The 12,874-nt window shown below is 39.0% G+C and overlaps 1 protein-coding gene across 21 annotated transcripts in view; it reads right to left on the bottom strand.

Moving 5' to 3' along the window:
* LOC102497941 (myomegalin) overlaps positions 1–12,874 on the bottom strand; it is a 251,520-nt gene that overhangs the window by 82,571 nt on the left and 156,075 nt on the right. For 19 of the 21 annotated variants that reach the window (XM_014583296.2, XM_014583302.2, XM_014583307.2 and 16 more), the window contains 7 exons: positions 5,772–5,897; positions 4,925–5,044; positions 4,604–4,696; positions 4,250–4,462; positions 2,098–2,256; positions 803–916; positions 529–666 (listed from right to left, as the gene is read on the bottom strand). In XM_014583296.2, the coding sequence (XP_014438782.1) occupies positions 529–666; positions 803–916; positions 2,098–2,256; positions 4,250–4,462; positions 4,604–4,696; positions 4,925–5,044; positions 5,772–5,897 (963 nt within the window). The remainder of the gene's footprint in view (positions 1–528; positions 667–802; positions 917–2,097; positions 2,257–4,249; positions 4,463–4,603; positions 4,697–4,924; positions 5,045–5,771; positions 5,898–12,874) is intronic. The other 2 variants (XM_014583310.2, XM_014583309.2) reach the window with 1 other exon arrangement.

The following is a 12,874-nucleotide window of genomic DNA, read 5'->3' as shown; positions in this document are numbered from 1 at the left end:
GAGAGAGAGAGAGAGAGAGAGAGAGAGAGAGAGAGGAAAAGTGAGAAAGCAAGTCCTAGGTCCAGGACTCAAACAGCAGTCAGCCATGTGGGAGTCCAGTGCCCCTAACCACCATGCCATCTGCTGGTGTATATATATATATATGTATATATATGTATATATATACATATAAATGAGAGAAGAAATATAATAGTTCTACCCTGGTGGTGGTTATGTAAAAGTGAGTAAATACACGCACTAATGTGTGTATATATGTATATACAGAGAAAGAAACAGAGAGACAAGGATTAGAAACAAGTTACAACTGTGTAAATAGAAATCAATATTCACTGCCACCCTTCCTCATTTAGTAGAAGTGCTAAAACTTCTTACAGTCCAATCTACAATGACGAAATTAGTGTCCACTTTTTAAAAAATCTTTTTCCATATAAAAGAAATATGCTAGTTTTCAGAAAGTAATAGAAGATAATGACGCATCAAGCTTAGACGACTGGTGGGTGACAAGTCATTGCTGGCTTTTGCTCTTACTTGCATGGTAGCTTCATTAGAAGAGAGGACACCGCGCAGTCTCTCTAAGTCATGATCTCGCTCTCGCACAGCAAGATGAAGCTGACGCAGTTCTTTTTCTTTTTCTTCTAGAGCAGAGAACTTTTCATCTATAGCTCGCTGCAAGAGAAAAAGGTTTCTCAAGATTCATATCCTGATCATTCTTATTCAATAAGACTCAAAACCCCAATCTCCAAAGCAGCAAATGAAGTAGCTAGAACAAGCCATAGGGTAGAGAGAAAAATGAGATACATACTTCTAGAGCAAGAGCTCTGTCTTGTATTCGCTGCCGAAGTTTCTCAAGCAACATTTCATTTGCTTCGACAGTTTTGTCTGAGTTATCGCGATACTGCAGGAGTTCCTGAAGTTCCTAAGGAGACCAAAACATTTTCTAATTTATTCATTTATCCATTATTAACTGAATTCCTATTGTTTGCCAAGTAATCTGTCAGTTATTCAAGACGACAAAGAAAATGTGAATCCAGCCTGGTGGTGCAGTCGGTGGCAAACTCCAACTGCAATAACTTATCCCAGGTCAGCCTGTAATCATTCCAGGTACACGTGTGCACATGCCCAGAATGCTGATGAACTGGAGGGCTGAGTAAAGTGGTGTGACGACACCCGGCAAGAGTGCTCTCTGTCTCTGTCTCTCTCACTCTCTCACACATACACATACATGCACACAAAAACGCTATCACAGATAAAATACACTTAAAAAAATAAAACAGTATGGGCTAGCCTGTGGCTTGGTGGGTAAGGCAGCCAGATCCCATATGGCTGACCCTGTAGTTCAAGTCCTAGACCCAGTGGCTTGAGAATCACATAGGCATGTGTGCACATGTGCTCAAAATCTCAATGAGATAAAGAAATGAAGAAGGAGGAATTGTGGCATGACCATTCCCCATGTGGGGATGCTTTCTCCTCTCTTCTCTTTCATTCTCTCTGGTGAGGGCCCTCTAACAAATTTTAAAAAACAAAATACTACACAAAAAAATTGTCACTCTCCTCAGAGGTAACAAGTTTAACAGAAAACACACATGGAAAGTGTCAACTATTCTGCAACATACACATACATTTGCACATGTGTATAATTAGCTAGTAGAGGAACACAGAATGCACTACCCAATTCTGCCTGAAGGTGTCAGTAAAGACCAAAGGGTAACAGACTCGTGTCTTAAAAGCCTAGGTTTCATTAGGGAAGATTTGGTGGGAGGAAAACTGACCAAGCAAAAACGATGCACAATATATGTACACTGTGAAAAACTACTCACAGTAAAACAAGGTATTTAAGGGGACTGAAGCTTAAAGTAGGCAATAGGAATGAGCACTCTGTTTTTAGTGCCCCATTTCCCCCTAAAACTTTCATCTTTTATCTAAATTTCTCTTTAGAAGTTTTTGTACAGAGCTCTTCAGCTACTAGACTAGAAGCAACAGCCAACTCTCCTTGTCCACCTAAAATTTAGCAAGTGGATTAACATGTCAAGATTATATGAGCAGGAATTTCAGAGAGTTCTGAGCCTAGTTTTCACTGAAATCTTATAAAAAACTCACCTGAAGCAGTTGCTCTTTGTGACTCAGACTATGATTTAGGTGCTGAATATTTTGCTCCTGGGTCCGAATCTCATTGTATTTTTCAGCCTCCAGGGTATGAAGCTGTTGGTTTTTATTCTGCAATTCTCCTTGTAACTGCTGCAAGGCTTTTCGCAATTCCTAAATTAAACACATTCCTTTCTTTAAGTAACCTAAAATTTTCACATGGTTATATGACACAGAGGCCTAAAATCTTACAAGGTATACGGGGCTGGCAGGTAGCATGGTGGTTAAGGGTGCTGGACTCCCACATGGCCAACTGCAGTTCAAGCGCCGGACCTGACACTTTCCCTCTCTCTCTCTCTCTCTCTCTCTCTCTCTCTCTCTCTCTCTCTCACTGTCTCTCTCTAAATTAATTAGTTGATTAAATTTTTAAAAAATTCTTTTTTTCAAAGAATTATTTTATTTATATTTATTTATCCATTGTAATTTGACCAGAGAGGTGGGGAGAGAGAGAGAGAGAGAGGGAAAGTGAGAAAGCAAGACACTAGGCCCAGGACTCGAACTGCAGTCGGCCATGTGGGAGTCCAGCACCCTTAACCACCATGCCACCTGCTGACCCCTACCATCCTCTTCTCTAAAAAATTCACAGACATATCAATTATCTTTCTTAATTTGCCATATATAATATTTTTCTAATAATAAAATGAGTAATTTTATAATAATCCCAAAAATGAATGTTCTCATCATCAACTAAAACTTAAGAAAATGTTTCCTTTAAGTAAATAACAAAAGTTTGGGGCCAGCAGATGGCATAGTGGTTACATTGCTGGACTCCCACATGACTTGCAGTTCAAGTCCTTGATCTGGTGGCTTGAAAATCATGCTGGGTATGTGTGTCTAAGTGTCCAAGATCCTGGGGGGGGGATGGAGGAGAATGGACTGTAGTGTGGCCATCCCCCAGGGTGTGATTTCTCACTTTCCTTCTCACGTCTCTCTCTTTCTTTCTGTCTCTCTCCCTCCTGCAAGAGCACGTATCCCAAGGCAAAAACCTCTTAAAAAAAAAGTGAATAACTAAAAGTTCATCATTTCTACACATCCCTCCCTCACCCCACAACCATGCCAAGACATGTGAAATGTTAAAATCTCTAAAGGAAATTCAGGGGTAATCTTTCATCTCTAAAATAATAAATCAAGGAGATTCTTCATAAACTGTACTTGTAATTCTGAGTGTTAATGAGCATATGAGAGCACAAAAGATCTTTTCAATTTCAAAAAAAAAGTAAAAAGTATATGTTCTAAGCCAACAAGATAAAGGAGTCATTTAAGAAAATCTTCTACTTTCGGGGACCAGCAGATGGTGTGGTGGTTAAGGCACTGGACACTCCCACATGACTGACCACAGTTCAAGTCCTGGACTTTGTGGCTTGCTCTCTTTCTTTCTCTCTCTCTCTCTCTCACTCTCTCTCTCTCTCTCCAAATTTAAATAAAATAAAATAAAATAAATAATCCTTTAAAAAAAAGAAAAGATCTTTTACTTTCTAAAAATTACATGTCTAATTATGCATGCCATTCCTTTGATCTTGGTTGTTCTTCCTCACTTTTCAGTCTGGCTGACTTTTACTCATCCTTCAAGAATGACCTTCAATGTGTTTTCCTTCATGAAGCTTTCCCGAACTTCTTCCAGCCCCTCCTAGGTATCCCTATGGGACCCCATGCAGACCTCCTCTTCAGTATTTACCACACAAGTTCTGTTTATGTAACTGTCTCTCACACTAAATTATAAGGAGTTTAAGAGGAACAAGCCTGTGATATTTACTCATGTATTTCTAGAACACTGCCCAACATCTGGCATATGGTACAAGGGCAACAATGTGGAACTAAATTCCTCAGATTAAATGAGTGACTCAAAAGTTCAATAAAAAGTAACTGTCTCTCACACTAAATTATAAGGAGTTTAAGAGGAACAAGCCTGTGATATTTACTCATGTATTTCTAGAACACTGCCCAACATCTGGCATATGGTACAAGGGCAACAATGTGGAACTAAATTCCTCAGATTAAATGAGTGACTCAAAAGTTCAATAAAAACTGATCTGCTAAAAAAAAAAAAAAAAAAAAATTATTACTAGGGCAAAGGCAGCATGTAGGGCTATAAATGGTTAATGATTACCTGGTTATGTTTCCAAGAAGCTTCTTTCTGCTGTTCTCTCTCCTGGGCAGTAGCCTCTACAAATTGCACACATCGTTTGGCATCAGCCAGTTGGCGTTCTTTCTGGCGTACCACCCTCTGGAGCTTCTGTATTTCAAGTTGGCTGCAGAATAAAGCACTCTGAAGATCAAGCAAAGCCACCTGTTGCTGAGCTGGGGACATACTATCTGAGCTCTGAAGAGAGAGGAGAAATCATTGTTACAAGGTGGACAAGCAACTGACCTGAGAAGTCTGTGAAGCCTAAATCAAGACTATAACCAAAAATGGCATATCCCACGGGAGCTCCCCTTCCTGTCCTGTGTGGCCCTCACATACGTGAAGCTGTCCAAGCTGGCTTTGGTGCAGCATCTCACGAAGCTTTGCCATCGTGTCATTTTGACCTTCGATCACCTGGTACAACTCTTCAGTCTGAAAACAAGAGAGGGGGAGCCAACCATGTTAGTAAATAAAATATAAACTCCACTCTCCCACCTGTACAGATTTCAGTCTCAGAACAATTTCAAAATACCAATTTAGTGAAGTCTCAATTTATTCAGGCTATGATTAGTTTCAGTCTGACAAATAAATAGACAATACTTGTCTACTCTGATGGGATAAATTGTTTCTTCACAAGTCCTTGCTTGCTAAATATTTTACCTCACTTTCCCTGCTTTTCAGAATTTCCTTGAGGCTTTGAATAGTGTCATCTTGTTTCTGAGAGGATTCCTGAGCAGTCTTTAGTTCACAGCTCATGTCATTAAGCTTCTCTTGAAGAATCTGAATTCGACAAAAACACAAAGCAAAATAACAGTTTGTTACATCAGCAATGTCTTTTCTGCTCAATAAACTCAACTGCAACCATAAAGTCTTTCCTCAAATCTAGAGTTTAAATGATTTCTTAGGAAATAATGTCTTGTTTCCCCGCACCCCCATGGTAACCAATGAAGTCCTTAGTCAATTAGTAAGAGAAAGTAGAAGGGAAGATGAAATACTTCTTTTAATACTCAAGTTCTCATATATTGTACTTTCTTTATGATGGCAGCCAACCAGGCACCTGCTCTCATGGGTCACGATGAATGCCTCACACAAGGACCAAGAAGCTACCACTGTCTCATATTGTAGAAGACACTACAAGGGCATGCAAGGCCAGAAGCTCAGCATCCCAGATTGTGGTTATTTTCTTCTAAGCAGACACCAAAATCTATGAGCTACAAAGAGATGAAAAATTAAGCTAAAATCAAAAGCACAATCCTCCAGTCTCAGTATCTTTTATAGTTATAGACTGCACATGAGTTTTAATCAAATGCCTAAGAGGCACCATAAATTGTGATCTGTGCCAAACAGGCTAAAATCCTGATGAGAAACAACAGGAAGATCTACACTGTCAAATGAAATATACCCTAGACCAGAAATACGAAGCTCTACTCAGGTTAACAGACTCTGGCTAAAGCCAGTGTTATTAGGAAATTTCTGTGCTCAATAGGGCAAAGAATATCGCCAGTACCCTGTTGGCCGCCTCTGCTTGCTGGATTTTTTCCTGGAGTTCTGCCACGCGGGCATCAGACACAGTGTGCTGAGTTAGAGTGGTCTCATCTGAATTCAGCTTCGGTTTTCTGAGGAACTCTTCAGTCTAGGAAAAAGCAGCAAGACAAGATGGTTGAATTAAACACAACAACAATAAGTTTTTTATTTTTATCTTCAAATGCCTGTGGCATTTTTTGCCCCAAATCTGGAAAACCAGAGTTGTCACATGAATTATCAGCACTTATTCACCTCCATCCTTAGCATGCACCCCAGCTCTCCTCCCCACTTTTCCCTACCAGCTCACATACACACACACACACACACACACACACACTACACATTCGGCTAAAGTCAACAGTGCAGGGTGTAAGACAGGGAGGGAGTGATGGTCAAATATTTGCTTTATCCTTTTTTAACCAGGAATTGAAAAGGCATACTGATCAAACTTATGCCATTGCTAGGAGAGGAAAAGTTACATTTCAATTAACTTACTAGATGCAGTAAGTTTCTCGTATGCAGTATTGGGAAAACTGGCAGATGTTTAATATGGGCTATAAATTAGGAAACAGAATTTGGTCAATATTAAACTTCCTAAATTTGGCAATTGAACTGTAGTTTCATAAGAGAGGTCCTTGTCTTTACGAAATGCACGCTGACATATTTAGAGTAGAGGGCCATAATATCTACAACTAACTTTTAAATACTTCAGGGACTAATTTTTAAAATAACATTCGTGTGCCTACACAGAGAATGGGAGTGACAAAGAAAATATGGCAAAATATTAGCAACTGCTAAGTATAGGTAAGAAGCATTGGGGTCGTTTTTACTTCTCTTACAACTCCTCTGTATGCTTGATATTATTTCAAAATTCTAAAAAGTAAATACATTTCAAGGTTGATTTATGGCACATGTCTGAATAAATTCATAGTCAGCTGGGAAGGAGGTATGTTTTATAGAAATTTCAATTCATTCAAAAGATTCAGGAAAAAAAATAAGAACATTGTTTATATAGGAAATACTGACCAGACTAAGATAAACTTATTGAACTATATCTAATAGTCATTATGAGCTAAGGATGTTATAGCATTAAATTGCATCTCCTCCTTCCACACTTCCTTTTACTTTGATTAGGAATATAAATCCATTAGGAAGGAAAAAAAAGTAACTCTTACTCATCTTTCCCCCCTTCACACTTTCAGACTTAGATTACCATCTTCTACGGAGTTGTGTTACAGCTTACTTTAAATTCCTTTCTGCGGGACCAGCAGTTAGCGTAAAGGCTATGTCTCTGGACTCCCACGTAGTCGACCACGGTTCAAGTCCCGGACCTGGTGGCTTAAACTCACGCTGGGTGCATGTGCGTGTGTGCCCAAGATCCCAAGAGGAGAATGGAGGAGAAGGGAATGCAGTGTGGCCATCCCCCCTGGGGGGTGATTTCTCGCTTTCTATCTCTCTGTCTCTCTCTTGTCTTTCTGGCAAGTGCATGCACCCTATAGCGAAAACCTCTCCAAAAAAAAGAAAAAAAAAAATCCCTTTCTGCAAGCAATTGATTGGAAGTAGAAAGATTTCAGAAGAAAAATCTTTTCTATTCCTCCAGAGCTATTTATCAACTTTTCTAACATCTATAAAGTGCACAAGTGAGACCCTGTGGGGAGTGGAATGCTGACTGACATGTGTGGGTCCTGACTCCAAACCATCACTGAGGAGGAAGTCACTTCGTGAAAAGAGGAAGAAAAACATTCATTACGGACATAGGAAAAGTTTCATGGAGGAGGCAAAAATCTAACCTGGACCTAAAAAGAGGGCTAGAGTCTTCCCAGGTGGCTACAAGGAATGGCATTCTAGATAGAGCGAACACCACGGGAAGTGTGGGGCTGATGCGGACTTCAGATACCATCACCTTTGTCAGCAGAGCGACTGTGTAATTCATCACTCACATCACCCACCTTTAAGAGCTGGAAGGATACAATTAATCATTACCTCAGGACAACAGGTATAACCTGGGACTATCCAAGGCAAACTTAGATATTTCAACCTATTTATGAAGATTTTGAAGATAAATGGTCATTTCTGAACAGCTAGTAAAGCCAATATTTTTCCTACTATATTATTTGGTTAACTCGAAACCTCAAAATTCTGGGATTAGCAGGTGGCATGGTGGTTAAGGCACTTGACACCCACGTGGCCAACCAGAGTTTGAGTCCTGGACCTGGTGGCTTGAAAATCATGCCAGGCGCATGTACATGTATTCCCAAAACCGCAAGAAAAGAATGGAGAAGAAAGGACTACAGTGTGTCCATCTCCCTTGGGGGATGATCCCACTTTCCCTCTCTGTCTCTCTCCAGCAAGCACAGGCATCCTATGGCAAAAAAAAAAAAAAAAACTAATGAAAAAAAATCTCAGAATTTTAAAATCCATGGCATGGAGAGCAACTACAGATAGTAGAGACGCTGTGGTAGGAGGGTGGATGGGGGAGGGGGGAAGCTTCAAGGGGAAAAAAGGAAAAAAGAAGCAAAACATTTACTGAACACAAAAATGAAAATTATCTGCTGATGATAATATACATGGTAAGCTCTTTAACTCAACTAATATACAGTGTATTCATGCTGGGAAAATCCATTTTGTATGCTGTAAAGATGTATAGTGATCGAATTTTTAAAAATAAACTTTATTTTTTAATTTGAGGAATAAAATTCTACAAGGCAAAAATATCAAAGTGGAATCAAGAAACACTCTCAATGATAAGAAAGATTCTGACAAGTTAGGGAGAGCATCTCATAAAAGAATCTAGAATTTTGATATCCTCCTCTAGAGGCTGGGCCCCACTGCTTACTTAGACAGAAATGAGAGTGAAACTGACCCACTGGACTTCCTTAACCCTAATGTTAATATCAATTACCAGTATAGCATCTATCAACTTCATTCACTCACTCACTGTCTGTCTGTTGAGTTCTAACTATGTGCTAGGCAGTATTCCGAAGAAAAAGTCCCTACTGTCTTTTTTTTTTTTTTACTATAGGGCACAGGCGCTCGCCAGACAGACAGAAAGAGACATAGAGACAGAAAGCGAGAAATCACCCCCAGGGGGGGATGGCCACGCCACAATCCCTTCTCCTCCATTCTCCTCTCGGGATCTTGGGCACGCATGCACACGCGCCCGGCGTGAGTTTTAAGTCACCGGGTCCGGGATGTGAACCGTGGTCGACTACATGGGAGTCCAGCGACATAGCCATTATGCTAACTGCTGGTCCCAAAAGTCCCTACTGTCTTAAAACTTGTATTTTGCAGGGATAAAGGGGGGGTTGTAGATAACAAAAAAAAAAACAAAGAAATAGACAACATACCAGATAGTGACAAGCCCTAGTAAAATGAGAAAGCATGATAAAGTATTGGTGCTTAAGTTACTCAAAATTAGTTCATCAGAAGAAGATGCTCATGAGGCAGCATGTAAATGTAAAGCTCAATGAAAAGCAACCAGTCTTAGAAAGATCAACAGAAGTACAATCCAGGGGGAGGGAACAGCTAATAGAAGTAGGAGCACAAGAAACAGAAAGGCTTATATAGCTAATACGGCACTTTCCAGTAGAAATATATGATGAACAATATATATAATTTTTTATTTTCAGGTATCTTCATTGAATAAAGCAAAAAATAAATAGGTGATCTTAATTTTTAATAACATTTTATTCAATCCAATCTATCTAAAATACTATCATAAACACATAATCAATATAAAAACCATTGATAAGATAGTTTTCACACTAGGTCTTTGAAATCAGAGGTCTATTTTACTCTCCCAGCACTTCTCAGTTCTGACAACCTGCATTTCAAGGGCTTGGCAAGGCTAGCAGCTATCTCTAGATAGCACAGGGCTAGCACATATGGGCAAAGGGGGCGAGGACATGTAATTAGGTGGAAAGGTAGGCAGAAGCCACATCATGACTAAATTCTGTACAGTGAAATTAATATATTCATTCTAAGTGAATTGAGAATGGACTGCAGTGTTTTAAACAGAACAGTAATCATATTAAGTTTTCAAAAGATTACTCCAGCAGCTCTGTGGTGAATAGAATGCTGGGAAGTGACCAGCAGAGGCAGAAAGACAGTGAGGGGTGGCTGCAGTGGTGTACCTGAAAGCTAATACAGTAGGGGGACGGATGGCAGTGGTCATAATAGGAAGGGAAATACCGGATGGATTTAGATGTTTTGAAAGTACAGTTAACAGGACATGCTGATGGACTGATGGTGGAAGAAGGAGCAGAACAAAGGAGGATAATGACCCCTTGATGGTACAGGGGTAAAACACAATGCTCTACAAAGCAATCCTACTGGAGAAGGTTCCTGGTTCAAATCTGGAGACCTCCTCAAGTACATCTAGTAAATGATGTGCAACATACAGGGCTGACTGAAAGCTGGGAGGAGACTGCGACCTTAAGACTCTGCTAGGGGTGCTGTCTGTCTGTCTGTCTGTCTCTCTCGGAGGAAATAAATAATCTTTAAAAAATAATAATATAAATGACTCCTGGAGACTCTATTTGAGATACTGGTTGTTATAAGAAACCATCCCCTGAAGCAATGTAAATTATGTCACACTATGGGAAAAGTAATTATTTATATATAATTTTTTAATATTTATAACAATTCTTTTTTTTTGAGAACTATTTTTGCTACAAGGAACATACACTTTGCTATAAGGAACATACACAGAAAGTAAGAAATCACCCCCAGGGGGTATGGACGCACCACAATCCCTTCTCCTTCATTCTCCTCTCAGGATCTTGTGCACACATGCACACACACCTAGTGTGTTTAAAGCTGCTGGGTCCAGGATTCGAACTGCAGTCAACTACACGGGAGTCTAGTGATGTAACCATTATGTGATCTGCTAGTCACAATATTTATAACAATTATGATAAAAACATTTACCAGGTACTTAATGACAAAAACAGTCTCTATAAACATGGCTTTTTATTTCCTCAGGGTAAAACAATTTTCCAATAGCATCTACTCTAGGTAGAATATTTTTAAATGTAAACTATAACAGAATTAAAGACAACAGCTTCAGGTTTTAAATGGCAAGGAAGATGGTCATATTTATTGACTTTAAACCCAAAGAAGCTTAGAGCTACAAAGGAAACTTTAGAAACCTAACCATCTGGTCCAAACCTATTTTAAATATGAGGAAATGGAAACTCAGAGAAGGTAATTTGTCCAAGGTTACATAAGAAATCAGGAAAAGGAGCCAATTAAACTTAATTCAATCAAGATGGTAATGTGCTTGGAGTACTGTAGGGATCAAAAGTTTGTTTAATGAAAAAGAACGATGAAAACGAAAACAGGCCTGTCTCCTAATTCCCTGTGTGACATTCTCATTTTCCAGTGGCTTTCTTGAAAACAAGACTATGTGGTCGCGTGTCTCTTAATGATGAGGATACATTCTAAGAAATGTGTCATTAGGTGATTTTTTCACTGTGCCATCATACAGTGTACTTACACAAATCCAAGATGGTATAGCCTAGCACACACCGAGGCTATATGGTACGTGACCACCATGGTGTAGGTCCGTCACTGACCAAAACAGCACACCTATTACTCTATATAGACTTCAACGGCAACTTGAAAGTCAGGAACGCCACAGGAAATGAGGTAATGAGTCTAGACCACAACTCTATGTTGGCATGAATCATCGTGGGAAATCCCTAATTCTACAAATGTAATGTACTGACCTAAAAACTGGAAGATGTGTGTTTCTTCTTTGTTCAAAATAATTTATTATCTTACATCTCAGGGGAAAAGTCCCTTAAAGATAACGGTCTGCCAAAAGAGCACTTAGCAAGTTCCACTGAGTCAACAATTCATAATGAATTCTTGCGAAGTATAAAGATCACTCCTTTGAAAATGTTGTAGAGCCTGAAATAGTAACACTTGATTTGGTAGAATCTGTTTTACTCTCCAAACGATCAGCTACTAAAATTATGTTATAATAATAATAATTTAAAACTAAGTCATTTTTTACCTAGAATTAGGACAGTTTCCATCATCAAAAAAAAAAAAATGCTTCTCAGCCTAAGGGTGCATAATATAACACAGATTTTAGGCTAAAAGGCATTATTTAGATCCAGATTAACAGCACTTTTCTTCCAGTCCTCACAACGGTGACTCACAAATATCAAACTGCTGTAATTTTCTATCCTATTGTTAATAATAGGACACAGACAAGAATCATCGACTAGCATAAAATTAAAGGCCTAATCTCTGATCAGCATCTAATGCATACACCTTCTACAGGACCTGATCTGCATATAAGATGAAGCTATGAGTGAGATAAACTGATTAGTTACACAGGAGTAGACCTGGGCATTGCAAGGCTTGAAGCAAAGATCTGCTCTTTGAATTTTGGCAGAAAGAGAAATTGCACATGAGCCAGAGATCTCTGAATTGTTTACTAAGAGGCCACACCCTTCTTAGGTTAGCATTTCTAGGTATCTCTAGACAATAAAGGAAATCACCAGCTATTGCAGAATAAGCCTTCAAATCTTTTAGATCAGAACAGCCTTGAGTCCTCAGCCTTAAATTATGTGGAAGGCAAATAAATCACCCTGCACAATATCATAAAGTCAGTAAGCAGAACTACATTGTCATTGTTTTTAATATAAGAAAGGAGGAAAGCAAAAAGAAAAAAAATCAAGAGGAACTGATTTTGATATTTAATAGTACACACAATGGGGTAACTGAAGGATTAAACAAAGGAATCAAGTGGCCTTATAGAACAACCTTGCTCTTTAGGATAACTGCTTTTCTTCATAATTGTAGTAGAATTTAACTAAAGAATTTTTTTTTTTTTTTTACTTCCTGGATTCTTGATTCTACAAACTAAAAGGGAATTAACAAAAATAATTTGCATTATCTCTATTCTCTCCACATTTGTTCAAAGAAATAGACAAAAACCAGTCTGCCTTTGTCCCACCTAGCTCTGGTTTTGCCATGAGCACAGCAGCCATGAAGGAGCTGAAATGTCTTAAACAATCGATCAGGTGTCCAAAATACACATTTTATTTACAAATACTCTGAGCCCAATTTATC

The sequence above is a fragment of the Tupaia chinensis genome, unplaced genomic scaffold, assembly GCF_000334495.1.
Source record: "Tupaia chinensis unplaced genomic scaffold, TupChi_1.0 Scaffold144247_1, whole genome shotgun sequence".
NCBI classification, from domain to species: Eukaryota; Metazoa; Chordata; class Mammalia; order Scandentia; family Tupaiidae; genus Tupaia; species Tupaia belangeri.
This window is presented reverse-complemented; position numbering and strand designations above follow the sequence as displayed.